Consider the following 20,788-nt stretch of genomic DNA (forward strand, 5'->3'; position numbering starts at 1 on the left):
CCTTCCCCTCCCCTTTCCTCCTCTTTTCAGAATTATCTGTCACTGAAATTACATTAAGAAAATAATTTGTTTTTCGGAATTGTAAAAAGAAATGGTCAGTCTGTTTATCTGTCATTTTCAGGAAGCAATCCACAGCAGTCAAGAGATGAGAAAGAATGAACAAGAATTCTATAAAGCACACGGAACCGATGTCTTCAAAACAGAAATGGTAATTGCTTAGTAACACAAAAAAATGGTCTCCAGGACTGTGTAGAATTTTTTGACTTTTCTGTAAACATATGCTTTTCCTGTGTGTACTTAGGATAAATATACAGCAGTGTGTCTAACCCGGCTTTCCCGTTAGAACTATTTTGAAAAAATGAAACAAGCCGCCTAAAAATACGCCTGCGGTTAGGTGTTGTTCGCATATGTTCTGCTCTAACTTGAGTACACATTAAAACAAACAATAGAAGCAGTAGCTGCTCTCTCTCAACGTGCACCAAATTCTCGGAAGAAAAATACCGTAAAGTAAAGATTATTTTCAGCACTCAAATCACTGACTTCTTAAAAACAATTACTCTTTTTAAAATTGTCTCTCGAAACAGACGTCCCGTCTTGAAAAGCACACTGAGGAAGTAAACCAAGCTTCACAGCTCCGTCAGTATGTTCAAGAAACAGGTAACCATCTGGCCCAATTGGGCACACTTGACCTTTGCCCTTTCTGTGTATGTGGGTTTGGAGGACTTTCAGAAGCCAGTCCTCCCCACCAAAGAACTTTAGTAGCTGGGAGTCATGCTCCCAAAGGGGGCAAGATTGCATTTCTGCATATAATTAGATTTTGCCTGTGTTAGTACATGTAACATATTTAAAAATAGCTCATGGCCCATCAGACCTATGATAAATTCATTCTAAACACCAGAAAGGTAATAAGCTAACCACTACTAATTTTTTTTTTTTTACACCTTGGAACCTAGAATAAAATGTATTGCCTATGAAGCACCCTGACAATAAAATTAAGGAAATAATAGTTCAATTCTCAACCCACAGATAGGAAGCTCCGTTATGTGGAAATTGGTAGATGTTTGCAGAGATGAGATGCAGCTGCCCACTCTTACAGGGAGGGAATGGCTTGCTTCTCTGAGGAGATGAAAGGAAAGATTGCACCCCTGCTGTGGCCTAAACAGTATTTGTTTTTTGCTACATAGGAATTGCAACATTGTTCTTGCCAGGCTCAGTGATGCATGTTCATCTTTGCAATTCTGGCCTTTAGGAGGCTTAAGCAATAGGACTGCTGCAGGTTCAAGGCCAGCATGGGCTGCATAATGAGATGTGGGCTACATGATGAGATATAGGCTACAGAGCAAATATTTTTAACAAAATATCCAAGCAAACAAACGAGAAAAAAAATGGCCTCCTTGGTGCTATCTTTTATTCTTTAAATACTTTTCCTGAGTGTAGAATTAAAACACAATTGTAGAAATTCTGAAAATATCCCTATCCAGAGATAACCACTCCAAATAATTTTAAGGTTTATTTTTCTTTATGTGTATTGTGTGGTTTGTGTGTATGTGTGTGTGAGAGAGAGTGAGAGAGAGACAGAGACAGAGAAAGAGTGATAGAGACAGAAACAGAGAGAAAGAGAGTGAAACACCCAGAAGCCAGAGGAGGGCAATAGATCCACTACAGTTGGAGTTCCAAGTTATAATGATCTGCCCAACATGGTGCTGCAAACTAATCTTTGGTCCCCTGCAAGAGCAGCAGGCTTTTCTAACTGCTGCACCTCACATCCAACATTTCTGTCCTGTGTTTCTTCCTTAACACTTCTTGCTGCACTTCAAAATCATTCGATGAAATAATGCCATGTGCATAAATTTGCCCTTTGAGTCTTGTTCACTAATTTACATTATAAGGTGTTTAATACAGCGTGGTGTTTTCATCTCAAATAGCATTTTACCCATTGTAAAGTATCCCTGGTACCTATGTGTTTTTGTAGTCATAGATACACCCGAGGATGAAGAGATGCCTAAGGTTTCCACAAAGATTTTGAAAGAGCAATTCGAAAAGTCTGCCCAGGAGAAGTTTCTCTACTCTGACAGAGAAACCACAACTCCATCCAGGTGCATAAAGGTATGATATACTCTCAATACAGCAGCACATTAAGGGTTAAAAAATGCTTAAATATACTTGAAGTTTTGTGGGTTTTTTTCATAACAAAATAATCTGAACTAGCATTTATTCTGTCTCAAAGAAGAGTATTGACCTATGAGGCAGAGTAAGATGTCCCACCCACCAGAGAATATGAATGAAGAAAGTCATATAGATTTTAAAGTCTATAACTAATATCAAATAAAGTAACTAAGTCAATTTTAATTGCCAGATAGTTACATGTTTTATTTTAAACAATAAGGAAAACAGAAAACTCACAAAGTACCTCAAGACCTTTTCTGCCTCCATAGATTACTCCTACTCATTAAGTGAAGAGGGGCAAATTAAGCATATATAAACCAGTCATAGTGTCATATTCCTTTAATCCCAGAATTTGAAAGGAAGAGGCAGGTAGATCTCTGTGAATTTCAGGCTCGCCAAGGCTATAAAAGAGACCCTGTGAATATAGATAATTTGTAAATATGTGTAAATGCTCAAATGCTGAGTCAATGATACCTTGATGAAAGAACATTATTATTAAAAATAGAATATGATATTACTAACCCATTTTGAGTATTCTCCCAAGTAGGTTTAAGCAGAGTTCATACCTGTTTTCCAAGGAAGGCATCACAGCGAAATCCTGTTTGTGGACAGGTGAAAGGTAGGGCCCAGGAAATCTCCGTACTGCATTCATCGTTATAAGCCTTGATTTTCTCTCCTTTAAAGATTGAAAATGACAGTGAAGAATCCTTAAAGCCATCATCAGCTGTGGGTACCTCTTCTTCTTACACTTCAACCAGCCAGAGGAAGGAAACCTCAACCTCAAGTTATAGTAATCACAGTATCACTTCAACATCCCTGGCACAAGTTAATGGCCCTCCTTCAGGGAAAACGGAAGAATTTCCTCCTCCCCCACCTGATGTACTTCAGACACCAATGGATAGGGCAGCATTTTCCCAGTCCCCTGAATTCCCCAGCCCCCCTAGAGGACTACCAGTCCCCAAAGATTTATATACCAAACAAAGAAATCTGTATGAATTAAACCGTTTATATAGACATATCCATCCCGAGTTAAGAAAAAACTTAGAAAAAGATTACATCAGTGAGGTTTCTGAAATTGTTTCTAGCCAGATAAACTCAGGAACCTCCGTTTCAGCAGATGTGCAACAAGCTCGGTATATTTTCGAAAATACAAATGACAGTTCTCAGCGAGATCTGAACCAAGAAAACCTGGAATGGGATGAAATTCTGAAAGGAGAGGTGCAGTCCATGCGATGGATTTTTGAGAATCAACCATTAGATTCTATCAAAAATGGCTCTGCAGACGAAGGGTCCACTATCAAGGGCGTTGCTGATCAAGAACTCATTGCTGGGGGTGATGTGAAATATACGACTTGGATGTTTGAGACTCAGCCAATAGATGCCCTGGGAATTCCTTCTCCTGGTACTGAAGGAAACACAGAGAAAATTCCTGAGCTAGCTAGAGGAGACGTTTGCACAGCAAGGTGGATGTTTGAAACAAGGCCTTTAGACTCAATGAACAAAATGTACCAAAGTCAAGAAGAAACAGCATATACTGCTATAAATGACATAACTGGGGGAGACGTTAAGACTGTGAGGTACATGTTTGAAACTCAAAACCTGGATCAGCTTGGGCAGCTTCACTCTGTGGATGAAGTTCACTTATTACAACTTCGATCTGAACTCAAAGAAATTAAAGGAAGTGTTAAGAGAAGCATAAAGTGTTTTGAAACTCAACCGCTCTATGTCATCAGAGATGGTTCAGGCCAAATGCTAGAAATTAAAACTGTGCAGAGAGAAGACATTGAAAGGGGGGACGTGAGAACAGCACGTTGGATGTTTGAAACACAACCTTTGGACACAATTAGCAAAGATATCACAGAAATTAAAGTTGTTCGAGGAATATCCATGGAAGAAAATGTCAAAGGTGGGGTGAGTAGAGCAAAGTGGTTATTTGAAACTCAACCCCTGGAGAAAATCAAAGAAGAGTCTGATGAGGTTGTCATTAACAAAGAAGCCATCATTGGTACAGATGTTTCTAAGAAGTGCTGGATGTTTGAAACACAGCCGTTAGACGTTCTAAAAGAAGTCCCTGAGGCAGATACTACATCGCCTGAAGAGAGAATAGGAGGTGACGTAAAAACCACCAGGCATCTATTTGAAACGTTTCCAATAGAAGCTTTAAAAGACAGTCCTGATATAGGAAAGCTTCAAAAAATCACTGCCTCTGAAGAAGAAAAAGGAGATGTTAAGCACCAAAAATGGGTTTTTGAAACTCAACCTTTAGAAGACATTAGAGAAGGTAAGAAAGAGTACACAAGGACAGTGAGACTAGAAGCAGTTGATAGAGGTCAGGTAAAGAACTATACGCATATCTTTGAGGCCAATAATTTAACTAAGGTTGATGCAGCACATAAAAATGAGGTGGAAGGAGTCACCAGAGGCACTGTGGAGTTGAATAAATCTCTCTTCGAGACAACCCCACTGTATGCTATTCAAGACCGTCTTGGAAAATACCATCAAGTAAAGACAGTTCAGCAGGAAGAGATCCTCACAGGAGACGTAAGAAGCTGTAGGTGGCTTTTTGAAACAAGGCCCATTGACCAATTTGATGAAAGTCTTCATAAATTTCAGATAATTAGAGGGATATCTGCTCAAGAAATACAAGCAGGGAGTGTGAAATCTGCTAGATGGTTGTTTGAAACTCAGCCTCTTGATTCATTTAAATATTTTAGTAATGAGGAGGAAACAGAAAGCAAAATTGAACAAAGTACAAATATTGTTAAAGGAGATGTGAAAACCTGTAAATGGCTCTTTGAGACCCAGCCAATGGAGTCTCTTTATGAAAAGGTTTCCTTGGTGACAAACACCGAAGATATTCATAAGGGTGATGTTAGAACCTGTACCTGGCTTTTTGAAACTCAGCCACTTGATACTATAAAAGATGACTCAGAGGAGACAATCAAACTACAAACTGTAAAGCAGGATGAGATACAAGGTGGGGACGTTCGGACAGCATGTTTTCGTTTTGAGACAGAAAATCTGGACAACATACAGGGGAAGGAAGGGAAAGAAAACAAGCCTGTGGAGGTGGATATTCAAGCTGGCGATGTCTCTGGAATGAAGTATAAGTTTGAACATCAGTCCTTAGATTCTATCAGTTGCAGTTCAGAGGAAGTTTTGAATAAGATCAAAACCCTAAAAGCTGAAGACATTCAGAAAGGCAATGTGTTAAACTGTAGGTGGCTATTTGAAAACATTCCCATTGATACGATAAAAGAAAGTCAAGAGGGTGATGGATTGGTGAAGACAGTGACAGACATACAGGGAGGAAATGTGAGAAAGGGGTGCTTCATTTTTGAGACGTTTTCTTTGGATGAGATTAAAGAAGAATCTGATGGTGTACGCACCAGGGAAACAAATAATGAAGAAGTAATAAAAGGTGACGTAAAGAGCTACAGAATGCTCTTTGAAACACAGCCGCTTTATGCAATTCGAGATCAAGAAGGGTTTTATCACGAAGTGACAACTGTTAAAAAAGAAGAAGTAATTCATGGAGATGTACGAGGAACGAGGTGGCTCTTTGAAACAAAACCATTAGACTCAATTAATGAATCAGAAGATGTGTATGTTATTAAGTCTGTCACCCAGGAAGACATTCAGAAGGGGGATGTGAGTTCTGTCAGATACAAATTTGAAACTCAACCCCTGGATCAGATCTCAGATGAATCTCATGCTATTGTGCACACTGCGGATGATATTCAAGGAGGTGACGTGAAGACGGGCAAACAATTCTTTGAGTCTGAAAATGGCGACAAGAAGAAATATATAAGAACAGTGAGTGTCAACGAAGTGCAAAAGGGCAATGTTAAGACTTCTACTTGGCTCTTTGAAACTCGCAGCATAGATGAACTGGGAGCAGGGTCTGGATATGACACCATCAAGACTGTCACCCAGGAAGAGGTGCAGAAAGGTGACGTTAAGAACGCAGTGTGGCTTTTTGAAAATCAAGCATTGGATTCTATTAAGGAAACAGACGAAAGTGACGCGAAAACGACCAGAGAAGAAATTCCTCCATCGGATGTCAAAACAACTACATGGCTCTTTGAAACAAAACCTATCCATGAATTTAATGAAACGAGAGTAGAAAAGGTAGAAATTGTTGGCAAAAGCATTAAAGAAACTTTGGAAGACCTCTACTCTCAAAGAGTTATTGAAGCTCCTGGAATTATCATTGAAGCTGATGAAGTTGGTGATGTCCGAATGGCAAAGTACAAGCTCATGAACCAAACAACCCCCGAGATACAGAAAGAAGCCGTTATCAGAGCCGATCTCAGAAGCATAATGATAAATTTACTTTCCCAAAGGGACTGTACAAAGAAAGAGATATTTGTCAGTGAAGAGGAGAAGGGAAATGTCAATTTGACTAAAACTCAATTATTAAACAGATCCACTGAATTTCGTGCTGAAAAGGAAGAGATAGTGAGAGGGGATGTTAAACAAACAATAAAAAAGCTGCTCTCGGAGGAAAAATACACAAAGAAAGGCATCTTAATTCAGGAAGATGAAAAGGGAGATATCAACATGACTATCTACTGTCTTCTTCATGAGAATGCCAGTGACAAGACGAAACGTGAAGACATAGTAGGAGGTGATGTGAGAGGCACCATTCATAACCTGCTATCTTCTCCATCAAATGGTAAGATACCCGAAAAGACAAAAGTCGGCGCCTCAGAGAGGGGAAACGTTCAGTTCTTCACAACATGCATAGAAACCGGAGCTTTGGATTACCTCAAACAACTTCAAGCAGGGACGAATGAAACACTCACAGCCAGGGAACAAGAAGGAGAGGGAGACATAATCGGGGGTGATGTGGAGGGCACAAAACTGTTACTAACAAAAAGGCAATCTCTGGTTGAACATACTGTTCCTGAAACTGACAACATCCCAGGAGAAGTGCAGAAGATAGTTAAAGTCCTCATGGCTGGGTCTCAGGGGTCATCTTTGAAGACACAGAAAGAAGAGAATACCAAAGGTGATTTGAACTCAACCCGAAACTCTTTCAGCCAGGCCCTGAATCAGAAAACAGTGTCAAAAGTAGACGAAATCGTGAACTGTGACAGGCTGACCACGTCAGAGTCACTTAAGGAGTCAGGCCACAGACAGAAAGAATCTAAACAATCTGGTGGCATCTCTAGTGATATTGAGCAAGCTATTGCGTGCCTTGAGAAGGCTACAAACACAAGGACTGAAATATTGAAAAAAGAGATGATGCTAGATGATCTTGAAACATCTTTAAGGTCTTTGAAAGAAGCACAGCAGGGTTTCAAAGAGGCTGCAAGAGCAGGATTAATCAAAGAAGATGGAACAGTAGAACGACAAAAAGTAGGGATCCGTCCAGCTACTGTCCAGAGAGACGAAAGCAGTCTCCTTCAACCAATGCCAGGACCGTTTGAGCCAGCAACCAGGCAGCAAGCAGGACCAGGCCCTCTCCATGAAACCACGCAGCAACCGTACAACCAGCCTTTAATAGAAGAAAGATCTGAGGTTTATCTTCCCAGAGCCCCGAAGGGCGCTGTCAAGATCGTCGTTGATCGGGAACAAAACAACGACGCTCTAGAGAAAAACCTTAGGAAGATGTCTAATCCAGAACACAGAGCTGGGAGAAATGCCTTAGACATGGGTGACAGAACTGGCATCTGGACTGAGAACAAAGGGTATCTGCGTGGTAGCAACAGGGTGAACAAACGGTCAACTACAACCATGGCAATGAAGGAAAATCTAAAAACCAAGGAATCAGAGAATGTGAAAGAGTCGAAGGATGCTATCTTTAACTTCTCCCAGTCTGTAGATAAAATGCTTAAAAAGCAGCAGACTCAAACTTGTGAAGTAGGGAATGACCACCAGAAGTCTCAGTCCTGGGATTCCTACGGGAAGAGTCAAAATAAAATGAAAAGTGTGAATATATCACCAGGGGCACAAAGTTATACACCAGATCCCACCCAACATCCCACCAACAAAACAGCTGAAGAGATGCATGGGGCAACCAGGGACTTCCGGGAGCAAGCCTTGCTAAGTCAGGAAACATGGTATTCTAAGAAAGACATGAAGAAAAATGATGTGAGCCTTCAACCTTTACCTGTAGGTCAGGATGTCCACGGAGTAACAGGAATGAGAATCTCTGGGAAAGGCCACAAAAAATTTCAGGCAACTGACAAAAAACAGAAAATTGATGTTTGTCTAGAAAGCCAGGACTTTCTAATGAAGACAAATACTTCCAAAGAGTTGAAAATGGCGATGGAGAGGTCCCTTAATCCAATTCACCTTCACCCTGAGTGTCTGGTAAAAGAAAATGAGGACTCGCTTCCACCCCCATCTCCCCCTCCTCCTCCACCTTCCAATGCATCATCCGAAATTGAATTTCCTCTTCCCCCTCCACCACCTTCAATGCTCTTGCCTGAAAAGAATGGGATTCTTCCCTCTTCATCCACAGAGAAGACAAGGATTGAATTTGAAAACTTCCCAAGTCTCCCTCTTCCTCCACCACCAGTAGATGAGAAATCAGAAGGAGAACATCTGTCAGCATCCCTACCTCCTCCACCTCCTCCAACTCCATGGCAAGCCTCACAGCTTCCACCCCCCTCTGCCCTTGAAAATCGCAGTGAAACTTTCAGGCAGCAGCAATCCCAACCAGAATCCTCAGGCTCTCAGCAGATTCACTCTCAGGCTAAAACCCTAACAGGAAAAACACCACCGCCTACACTCCCCAAACCCAAACTTCCCAAGAGAATTAAAGATAAAATCAGTCAGCAGTACCCAAATGGCGAATTGGGAAAATCTGTGTCAGATATGGAAATGAAAACCATCCTCCCAAAGGATCAGGAAAGATCTGGGGTGGCAGTGAACAGTGAGCACACTGAGACACAGCAGGAGGTATTCGAAAGGAGCCATGATGAAAGAAAGCTGCTGTCAACCCACTCAGCAAACTCTCTATCTCAGACCGTTCCCAAAATCTCAGCTCTCAGGGGTAAACAGGCAGCGCCCCTAGTTAAGTCCCACTCCTTTCCATCGGGTTCAGAACAACAAAGCCCGAAGCCTTACATGAGAAAATTTAAGACACCTTTAATGATTGCCGAAGAGAAATACAGACAACAAAGGGAAGAGCTTGAGAAACAGAGACAGGAGAATGCTTGCCACAGCACTGTCAAAACAGAAACCTACCACCAACACATATCCGAGAAGGAGAAAGAAACAGCGTCCCAAAAAGCAGCTGAGACAGTCCCCATACCCAGAGAGGATTTGGACTTGACTAAGAACAGGGCTGTACTTGCAGGCGTGAGCTCTGACAGCCAACTCTCCACAGCCTCTGCATTGGCAGTTGCTACTGAGAGGCTCCAGCATGTTCTAGCAGCTTCAGAAGATAAGTGTACCATGAGAAAGGAAGCCATACAAAGCTCAAAGGACATGCAACAATCAAAATCAGCTTGTGAAATTAGCCAGAATTATAAGGAATGTAAGACGCAACAAACGCTTGAGCAGCATATGGAGACTTTGCCCTTTCCCCAAAGCAAATCAGTTTTCCCAAGTATCAAAGTGAAAACTATTAAGCTTCCAACACTAGATCATACATCGACTGAAATAGATCTCAGTTCTGAAAGTCGCATAAAGCAATCTGAAGTTGATGCCCAAACCATCACTAAACAAATGAATCAGGAAATCAAGAAAACCCAAGCAAAGACACGGTGTGATGACAAGCAATCTGTGCCTGAAAAATCTTTTCAGTTACCTAAAACAGAGAAAACGGTGACAATACAAATGTCTGAAGAATCTTCCGGGAAAAATCACAAGAGTAAACTCAAAGCAACTCCCAAGAAGTATAGGGGATTTGGGGAGCTTGACAGAGGAAATGTCCTAGGGGGTGAAGAAAGTAATCAGGACTCATCCATGAGCAGTTCAAAAGAAGACAGATTAGCGGACAAAAAGCAAGAGCGTCTGCAGGACCAGAGAGTGCCAAGGGTAGTCCAACAAACGATTTTTGATGCATGTTTAGACACACGGGCTCAGAAATTTCAGCAAACTCAAAGACAAACATCTGGAAGTACAGTTGAACACAAAAAGCTGCCTGATGTGACTGATAAAAAATGTCTTAGAGACCAGGGCATTCAACAGACCCATGTCACTCTTAACACTGAGGATTCAAAGCAAGAGATTATACAGAACAAGTCTACATTTTCCTCTGTGAGAGAATCCCAGCAGAATGATGGGAAATGTGCCATAAATATATTGGAATTCTTGAGAAAACGAGAAGAACTGCAGCAGATTTTGTCTAGAGTAAAACAGTTTGAAGCAGAGTCAAATAAAAGTGGCCTTCAAACATTTCAGACACTGTTAAATATTGTTCCAGTGTGGCTGATAAGTGAAGAGAAAAGAGAATACGGAGTTCGTGTTGCCATGGAGAATAATTTAGAAAAAGTCAAAGAAGAAATAACACATATTAAAACTCAAGCAGAGGATATGCTTGTGCACTGTGAACATGTAATTCAAACAGCCATGATGGCCTCCCAAACAAAAAAGCAGAGAGATAAGCCTACCCATCTTAATGAAATGTCATTGAAAGTGTCTAATGTCAATGCCAGCGCTAATAAATGCACTGAACAGCGAGAAAATAAAATTGGAGAAGAAAAATTATCACACCACCAAGTAACAATGACTCGTGATCAAGAAAATAAAATTGGAGAAGAAAAATCATCACACCGCCAAATAGCAGTGACCCATGGCCCTGCTGAGAAACATCAGGAGCCTAAGGGAGGAGATAATAAGATTGCTCCTCCCTCTCTGAAAACTCGTCCACCGTCACCAACGTTCATTACAATAGAGTCCACTGCCCGCCGAGCAGAAACCTCCACCAAGAGTGAGCTTTCTCAGTCCCCTAAAAAGAACAGTTGTCCTGAACCCCCACCCAGAAAACCCACAGAGCAAACATCTAGACTTCATGGGACAGGCACCTCCCCGTCCCCACCAAGGAGCCGCTCTGAACAACTCGTTAGACTCAAAGACACCACGGCCAGGTTAGCCAGAGGTAACATCCCATGCTCGCCAGGAACCCCCGTTCCGATTGTAGAGAAGAGATCAGAAGTGATCATATCTCCAGCCACACTCCGCAGGCAGATTAAGATAGAAAGTCATGCCAGGGACTCTCCACCAGTCATCATGATACCTGTAAATGTGAACCACGTTGTGAGTGGTTCCTTCCGAGAATCTGTAGAGGCTCAAGAGGAAAGGAGAAAAACAGAGGAAAAGGAGACGTATGTTCATAAAGATGAAATGAATGCAATCGACAGCACAATGCCAGAAATGGAAAGCTACGATGCAGTTGAAATCATCCGCAAGGTGCAAGGGCCTCGCCGATCAGAACACACAGAGAGATTTGAAGCCGCTACCAATCAAACGGTTCAAATGGCTGAACGTTTTCTGAATGGCCATGAAAACGAAATGCACAGATGGTTTAGGGAATTTGACAATGACCCAGTTTTTGGAGCAAAGACGGATAGAAGAGCTTATGCAAACGGTGAAGTAAATCGCAACATGAAACAAGAGAGTCACACATTCTGTAAGGAGAAATTTGGATTAGCTTCTTCTGGAAATGCTAATTTTCCAGGCTTTTCCTACAGACATCCTAGAGAGCACCAAGAAACAGTTTCTGCAATGCAGCCCAGGGTTCACTCTGAAGCAAGGTCTCTCAGTGAGCACATCCTAGGCATGGATGCATTTGACAGTCAGATCACTGAGTCAAAGGTAGCCACCTCAACAGCACGTAGCTCAGAAGCAGGCAGGTCTGGCTTTGACATCAGGCATGCTCCACCAACCTATGAAGACGTGATTGCCGGCCACATCCTCGACCTTGCGGATTCCCCTCCAAATCATCGAAGAGATTTTCAGAAGACATGGCAGGAGAGCGAGAGGGTTTTTAAGCACTTGGGCTATGAAACCTCCGGTGCACATGCAACTGAAATAAGCCGGGGCTTCCAGGAGGAATCTGCCTTTATACGTGGTAAATGAGATTGAAGAGTATGAAAGAAGATTAACACATCTGAAAGCATGTGTGCCAATGTCAAATAATATTTACAATTAAACAGTGTGTGGAAATAATCCAGTAACAAGCTAGGACTAATGGCAACCCCTGTGGGCTTATGGTTCTTTGCTCTCCTTGCTTTCTACTTCCTTACTTAAGAATAACATTTAAAACGACTAACCTGCAGAATGTATTACGGAAACCTGTTCTTCAAACTCAAGTTAAATAGGAGTTTGAAGAAAGCATCAGACACTACAACAGCTGGGGTGGTTTTAGCAGTGGTGGAACTATTTGTTTGCTATAAAACAAACTCATTATTAAAATGTAATAATAAGATTTATTTCATTCAATAGTTTATGGTGGTATCAGATCAAAACCTTTGACATATTTTAACGGTGTACTTAAATAGCCTCCACATACCTTAGTAAAAGCCTCAGACAGAACTTACAGTATGCATGCATGCTGTAAGCATCTTCATCAGCATGTTAAAGACATAGATGTAACGTTAGGCATTTTATATATTTAGCTATTGTGATTGAATCAAGGTGATAACATACCCAGAACCCAATGTTTTCTGGAACGGATATTTTCATCTTTATGAACATTAACCCCAAATGGCAATTCCATTGACCTAATTCATAGATGAGGATAAATAATACGTCTTAAGACTTGATTATGTTTGTAAGATGAGAGATTTAAATCATAAGAGCATCATATTTTTAATATCACAAGATAGCTTACTCAATTGTACGTTCCACACTTTCCACAGTTAACGAGGCTTCATGATAAAAAGATAGGACACAATGAATCGGCCTCATTAATGCAGTCGATTCTTTTAGACAGCTTCAAAGAGACGGCAAACTTAAAAATAAAAACCGCTGAAATTAATAATTACGCCTCTCATATTTACAACATATGTGTCTAGTTTATCAAGTTAATGTGGTTTCTTAATGTGCTTGCTTCTGGCATAATTAAGCAAAGCTGTCTAATTAATTTCAAATGCTCAGTTTTTGCTAAGACAGTTCAGAACCATAGAAAACACAAAGAAGCTGGCACGAAACATAGAAATATGGCCCTACTCAAGGGAAAAAGTCAAAGGAGTCCTCTCAGTCACCGAGAGGCAGAGCGTAAGCATGAACGTGGCTTTTGTATGAAGGACCTCGACGTAATTGCTTTCATAGGTGACAAATACGAAAGGTTAGCTATTGTCGGGAGTATTGTGAAAATCAAAACCAATATTTAATTGATGTGTCTGTGTCCAGTGTAAGCCACTAGAGGACCCTGATTAGTGATGTAATGGCTGTTATTTATAAAGACTACCCTTCACATGGGAGCAGTGGGGAGAAGCTGTAGGCACTAAGCGAGACGATCAACAGTTAAAAAAAAAAAAAAAAACAGAAAGGGTAGATGTAAGGATCCAAAAGGCTGTAAAGTCTAAAGTGAGTTAGGAGAAGAGGAGAGGTCCCTCCCTGACATTACATGTATGGGAGAGTATTATTACAAGGAAATAAACAACTGGCGTCATGAAGTAAACCTGATATTATTGAGATAATATTTAATCAAATACTATACAATGTCTTGGCTCATAAAAATCTGTATGTACTTTAGAATGATTGATGCATAATACAGTTTTAGAAATAAAAGTTTCATATAAAACTTTATATGTATGGAAGGTCTAGTTGCTTCAAATGATAAATTTTCTTAAGGGAGGTTCCCCATGACTGAGATTACTGTATATATTTAATGTATTTATGTAGGTAAACATAATACACATTTATGTGTTTATTATATAATAGACCAATTTCCATAAAGTATAATGATAGAGGCATTAAATCTTTGTACCAGATCTTCAAAATTCCTTTCTAGTTCACACTGTCCAGAGAGTAAGACATAAAGACAATTATCAGGGATTTTTCACTTTATCTGCATGTCCAGTTTATCTATTATTTGTTTTCCTATGTTATTGAAATTTTGATGGAAAATAGAAGCATATAAGCTTTATAAATTTTTATTTTTAGAAACTGCTGGTCCAAGACAAGGAAATCTGCATAATCTGTCAAAAGACAGTTTATCCAATGGAATGCCTCGTAGCAGACAAGCAGAATTTTCATAAATCTTGCTTCAGATGCCATCATTGCAGCAGTAAACTGAGGTAACAATGTTGTGCTGAGTGTGACACATGGGTTGAAGAACCTAGGACCATATGTATACTATCTAGTCTCTAGAGAGAAGTAGAATTCTTCAATCTCACAGCTGCCCTCAATGGCTACAGTAACACAGGGGGCTATGACCCTCTTCTACTGTGCATTGTTCAGGCTGATTCTCAACACTTCCCTTTCACAAGCTAGCTTTCTAGTTGTGGAAATGGTATGGGTAAGAAAGCATCCTGAGAGCCAGGCAGTGGTGTCGCATGCCTTTAATCCCAGCACTCGGGAGGCAGAGGCAGGTGGATCTCTGTAAGTTTGAGGCCAGTCTGGTCTACAAGAGCTAGTTCCAGGACAGGTTCCAAAGCTACAGAGAAACCCTGTCTCGAAAATCAAAATAAGAAAGAAAGAAAGAAAGAAAGAAAGAAAGAAAGAGAGGAAGAGAGGAAGAGAGGAAGAGAGGAAGAGAGGAAGAGAGGAAGAGAGGAAGAGAGGAAGAGAGGAAGAGAGGAAGAGAGGAAGAGAGGAAGAGAGGAAGAGAGGAAGAGAGGAAGAGAGGAAGAGAGGAAGAGAGGAAGAGAGGAAGAGAGGAAGAGAGGAAGAGAGGAAGAGAGGAAGAGAGGAAGAGAAAGAGAAAGAAAAAGAAAGTGTCCTGAGTACCTGTGAAGTCAGGACTTTTAAGTTGGTGATGTGCCTGAATGCATTAGCTCTAGATTAGAAGCTGGTAAACTCTTTCAGTAAAGGGCAGATAAGAAATATTGTAACTGGCAGGCCATTCTGCTCCCATCAGGACTCCTGTTTCCTTGGACCCCAAGAATGACTGGCTAGAGAGAGCAGGTGGGTATGGCTGTGACTAGGCTTGGATACATTCCAGGGAAACTTTGTATCCCACAGCAGGAGATGGTGCAGAGCTTGTCTGTTTGAGCTACTGGTGTGTAAGTTAAGAAACGGAGTTGGGAATAATGTTAGTGACAGGTCAGGCAAAAGCTGTTTATTTCCGAGGCAAAGGCCGCATGCTAATCAACACAGTGGCATAAGCTTTCCTTTCCCACCTCTCAAAGTAGATGCATTTAAATGAACGTGACATTTGGTAAGGCCATAGTTTGAAATGCGGAAATGGAATTTATTTGGCCGAATCTAATGTGCACCCCTCAGACTATCACCTTCCTGACTCTAATTGGCAGTGTCAAATATTCCGCAGTGCAACATTATTTTCCCTTGGTTTCCATGACAATATAGCATAATGATTCCCCTTGATTTCCAGGGGGCTCCTTCTCAGGCGCCTGTGTGGGTGACTCTTTTTCCTGAGCATCAGTGAGATGCTGGAGCTCTTCAGAAGCCCACAGTTTGGATATAGTCTTCTCCTTGTGTCTGTTTCCTCCTGGTGAATGAGTCAGTCGCACACGACCCTGTAACTTCCGTGTGGGGGTGACTCTGAATTGTATACTGCTGGGCCAGATTGCACATTTGCTCATTAAATACTTACTTCCAATGATCAAGGCCTCTGTCAGCACAACCACACCAGTAGGATCCTTTTACTCTGCTCGTCATTTCCATGCATTCTCTGAGTGTATTTTCTATCCCTCTGTATCAGTAAGCGACACGAACATTCACTGCGGCCTAGCCATGAAGCTATCTTTCACTTATGCTTTCCCTTCATTTCAGCCGCTACCCACTTTTTCAATTGCAGAATTCAGAATTTTCCCCTTAAGCTGTGCATTTTTCACCATCCCCATAGCTCAACCTTCATTCTAGCATGTATTGTTTCTCACTTGGGCAAACGCCACACCCATTGTAGCTAGTGGTCTTCCTGTAAGACTTCCGCTCTAAGACTATATTCTACAATGTAGTAAAAAAATCTTTCTGAAACACAAATATGAAGCAACTTCTCTGTTTAACGTGTAGACTAGCTTCACCTGTCCATTAAAAATATCTAACATTAAAACATTAATCAACCCGCGGTTCAAATGTAGCCCTTATTCCTCTCCAATTCTTCAAGCATCCCCAGTCCTTCCCAGTTACAGGTTACACTCTATGCAGAATTACCTCCTTCTATTTCCAATAAATGATATTTTTCTCTCTCACACTTCCAGCTAATGCCAGATACCATCCCTACCCCTTCTAGTCTTTCCGTTCCCCGTGCAAGTCCTGGTCCCATCATTTCTGCAAGTCTTCTTTACTCTAACAACATGTACCACTTCAAGTCAACCTACATGGTGCCCATTCTGCACTTTTAGATTTTGTTTCTAAGCCATTTTGGGTGGATGAACTAATAGATATTTACGTATATTATACACTATAAATTCAATGATAATTCCAATCAAATTCCAAACTTATCCATGTAGCTGCTTCCCTTCTCTGTCTGTATGTCTTTTTCTCTATCCCTCAAACATAAAGACGATGACGACTAAGCTACCTAGAGGCTGAGATAATACAATAACTTCAAGATGTAAATGAGCAACCCGATGACACCCTATCTGAGAATAAAATGTAAAAAGTGTGGCTGGGATACCTCTCAGTGTCAGAGCATCTGTGTAGCAATTGTATGGGCCTAGATCCAATGCCAAGTAGTATAAAAAATATAACAGATTTAGAATATCTTACATTCATGCATCTTAATAACAGCCTTAGATTGGGGCTGAGTCTCTAGCTTGTGAAACACACACACAAGGCCCCCAGTTCAAACCAGAGCACTGCATCAGACAAGAACAGTAGTGCAAGCCTGTGATTCCAACACTAGCTTCAAAGTCAACCACAGCTACGTAGTGTGTACATAGTGTGCCCTTAAAGCCAGGTCCAGTGGACATGGTACCCTTTTCTGACCTCCTCCTGTACCAGGTACTCAAGTAATGAACAAACACACATACAACAGTCAAATTACACAAAAAGCTTAAATTCATCTAATAACAAAAACTAATGATAGTACCAATCAATGAACCAAAATTTCATAAAATTTGTATTTGGTTTAACTTACCCACCCATTTCTAAATAAGTTACTGCCTTATTCATGCCAGATCCTTTAGACATTGCATTGTACCCTGTTCCCCTCTCTGTCCCCTTAACCTTTCATTTCATCTTCCAAATATCATGACATTAGTGCCTAGTGCTGAGGTTCTTCTTTGGATACTCTGGTTATTCAAGCTTATTTTCTACGAGACTCTTTAGAACATGATTTCGTGGAGCAGTATTCTTTAAATTCTACTGTGCTGGTAATACTTACCCAGCGTTCTTCGTGTACGCCATCACAGCTGACAACACAAAGAATTCTTTTTCTCTATACTTTTTATTAAAAGTTTAGTAGCTTCAGCATAACAGTTCTTGGCACTGGTCATTCTAGATCTGGACTATATCTAGTGTCAGAAGTCACTGAGTCGGCACAGGTTGAGGCCCATTGGTCTAATGGATGGACTGTATCTGAGAACGCCTACTATATCCTTGGTGATTCGCAGCATGAAATTCTGAATACTGAAAGGCACAAATCACAGTGGGGATTGGTGATAACTCACCTAACTGGAATTTTAATTAACAGGGCCGTTCCTCTGGGTAGTAAGGGGGTTCCTCTCTTTCTGACTCATTACTAAAATAATTCTGCAATTCCCTGTAAATGGATAATAAGTATACAGAACCCTCAATATTATTTCTTTTCTTTTGACAGTTTGGGAAATTACGCATCACTTCATGGACAAATATACTGCAAGCCCCACTTTCAACAACTTTTTAAGTCGAAAGGAAATTATGATGAAGGTTTTGGACACAAACAACATAAAGATCGATGGAATTGCAAAAACCAAAGCAGCTTAGTTGATTTAATTCCCACTGAAGAACCCAGTGTGTGTTTAATTCCTGCAGCCGATACCCTCTTGTCTGGGGATCTTACTAAACATGCAGAGGTTTGTAACAGCCAGTGGCAAAACGATGATTTGAGGAAATGGGGGGAGAGAGGAAAATTAAAAATTGTTTGGCCTCCTTGCCAGGAGATGCCTAAGAAAAGCTCTCCCCGTGAGGAAGAACTCAAAGTGAGTAAGCTTAAATGGCCACCTCACGTGACAATCCCTGTTCCCCCGGAATTTAAAAGGGAGTCGCCGATGGTGCTCGTGAAAAGCATGGAGAATCAGGGGGAAGAGCCAGAGAGCTTTCCTGTCTTACAACCGTGTCAGCACCACGCGTGTCAGAAAGAGGACATTGCGGGAGTCAAAGAAATAAAAGTGTATGAAACAAGAAAAGAGGAGAAAGAGGGAAAGAGAAATGAGCAAGATAAGCTGGATGAAGCTGAGGGTGTAACAAACAAGAGAAAAAGTGGGATGGATCTTAATGATAGTCACGTGTATGTGCAGAGCGAGGCAAAGGAGAAAGATGGACATGCTAATGAACCCGATGGCGCAGAGGCTTTACAAGTTACAAACCCTGGTGCTGACGTGGGGCCAGAGAACCACAGACAGAACTTCAATAACAACAACAATAACAATTCCGTAGCTGTCCCCTCTCTGAAGAATGGCAAGCAGGAGGAATCTCTTTTAGAACGTCCTCATCTATTGCCGTCGGCCAGTGAAGCAAACAGCTATGCAAGTGAATATCAAGTCAAGAAGTTAAAACAGACGTCTAGGATCTCAGAGTTACTTGGTATCTTTGAATCCGAAAAGTCGTCCTCCAAGAGGGTCCTAGCCATGGCTCTGGAGAAAACGGCTGACAGAGCGACTGCAGGCAGTCCTGAGCAGTATGCTCCGGAGCCAGGCTTCCAGCGGGGCTTATCAGTTAAAGGGGAACGCAGTGCAGCCTCTCCTGATATCAACCTCTTACCCATGAAAGGAAACCATGAAAATAACAAAAACGTACACCTTTTCTTTTCTAACACCGTGAAAGTCTCTTCTTTTTCCAAGAATCATCACACCCTTGTGTGTGATTTCATAGATTCTGTTGATCAACTTAAAAACATGTCACGCTTATATTTAAGAGAACTTGGAAACGATGTCAAATCCTGGCATGGGGAAACTACAGGAGCTGCTTGGAGTGATGGGAGAACGGGTTTGGATGCTGCAAGCCAAGGGTGTGCGGCTAAGCCTGTGGTTCCCAGAGTGCAGTGCCAGGCCGAACATCTGACCGTGGAGGAGCAGATTAAAAGAGACAGGTGCTACAGTACCAGCGATGCTGACTGAGACTTCTCTGGTCACTTGCAGTTCCTACTCAAGCAGGGAGAGATGTTCTCAGATAAGATCTTGGGATCATGACTTACTTAGGATTGCAAAGATAATGTCTCATAATTTCGTCTTTCACATCCCATTGTTTCCTGCATCTCACCCCATAATTCTTCTCCATTGGTTTGCATCTGAATGGCATGCTGAGGTGAAACAAGGTAGCCATGGTTTCTTCTCAAACGGCCCATGTGCTACTTGTTTCTATTCTGTACAGTGTGGGCGAGGGTCTGTACTGCTGGCGGTTGTTGCCGTTCTTACACCTTCTCCGTAATTTCAGATGAAATAAAATCAAATCACCTGAGATACAAACTCCGATAAATCGGCGTTTTCTTTCTGTGCTGTATATTGCTGTACCAACTATTATGGTTTCCAACATTTGAGAAATACTCACGAGGAGGGGGATGGTCACTCATGTTTTTATTGCCGGCACTCAGGAAGTAGAGGCAGGCATGGCTCTGTAGATAAAGTACTCAAATTGCAAAAATGAGGGCTGGAATTCAGATTTCCAAGCACCTAGAGAATGTCAGGAGCTGCACCAGTAACTTCTCATCAAGAAGGCTGCCAAAGCATAAGGGGATGAAGATGACTCCCAGAGACGTGTCCATATGGAGATGGGAAAGCTAATGAGTCCTCCACCACACGCAGAGCTACAGCCAACAACTTCCTTAGGGAAGAGCACAATATTTGCTTACCCATACCAAGTAGTCAGACCGAGAAATTGTCATATAAACTCTGTCTGTAATACTGTATTTAGGAATACATACATACATACACACACACACACACACACACACACACACACACACACATATATATACAATTTTTGGAGGGGCAAATATCTCACCCTTGTCTCCCCACCTCAAAACATAATGTTGAAAAGGTAAATCAAACCTATAGTAACAGGAAATAAAAAAATTTTCCAGTGGTCTATTGTTTAAAGATATAATTATAGAGGTTATTCTAATAATTACCTAAAATACCATAGACTATACCTAAAAAGATTCAGAGAAAGTTTTGAATTTTCCTCCAAAATAATGTGGACTGCATCCTCAGAAATCAAATCAGCTGAAAAATTTTAAGAAAATTATTAAGTTATTTAATGAAATTCTAAACATTTGTATATTTTTGCGTATTCTAAGGATATGTTATTGTAAAGATGTAAGTCTACAACTTCTCAGGCTTTTGAAAGTCATATTTGATGAGTTTTTTCCTGTTATATAAACATCCTTTTGAAA

At 41.1% G+C, this 20,788-nt stretch overlaps 1 protein-coding gene across 3 annotated transcripts in view; it reads left to right on the forward strand.

Annotated features, from left to right (window-relative positions):
• The window catches only part of Xirp2 (xin actin binding repeat containing 2), a 71,557-nt gene extending 51,695 nt beyond the window's left edge, over positions 1 to 19,862 (forward strand). The window contains exons 4-9 of one of the 3 annotated variants that reach the window (XM_048426179.3): positions 122 to 208; positions 585 to 657; positions 1,973 to 2,106; positions 2,851 to 12,196; positions 14,236 to 14,369; positions 18,017 to 18,155. In XM_048426179.3, the coding sequence (XP_048282136.3) occupies positions 122 to 208; positions 585 to 657; positions 1,973 to 2,106; positions 2,851 to 12,196; positions 14,236 to 14,330 (9,735 nt within the window). In that variant the 3' untranslated portion in view covers positions 14,331 to 14,369; positions 18,017 to 18,155. Of the gene's footprint in view, positions 1 to 121; positions 209 to 584; positions 658 to 1,972; positions 2,107 to 2,850; positions 12,197 to 14,235; positions 14,370 to 18,016 lie in introns of all 3 variants that reach the window. The other 2 variants (XM_048426180.3, XM_085681012.2) reach the window with 2 other exon arrangements.
• Positions 19,863 to 20,788: the final 926 nt, after the last annotated feature.

Source organism: Myodes glareolus, chromosome 21 (assembly GCF_982192425.1).
Source record: "Myodes glareolus chromosome 21, mMyoGla1.1, whole genome shotgun sequence".
Taxonomy (NCBI): domain Eukaryota; kingdom Metazoa; phylum Chordata; class Mammalia; order Rodentia; family Cricetidae; genus Myodes; species Myodes glareolus.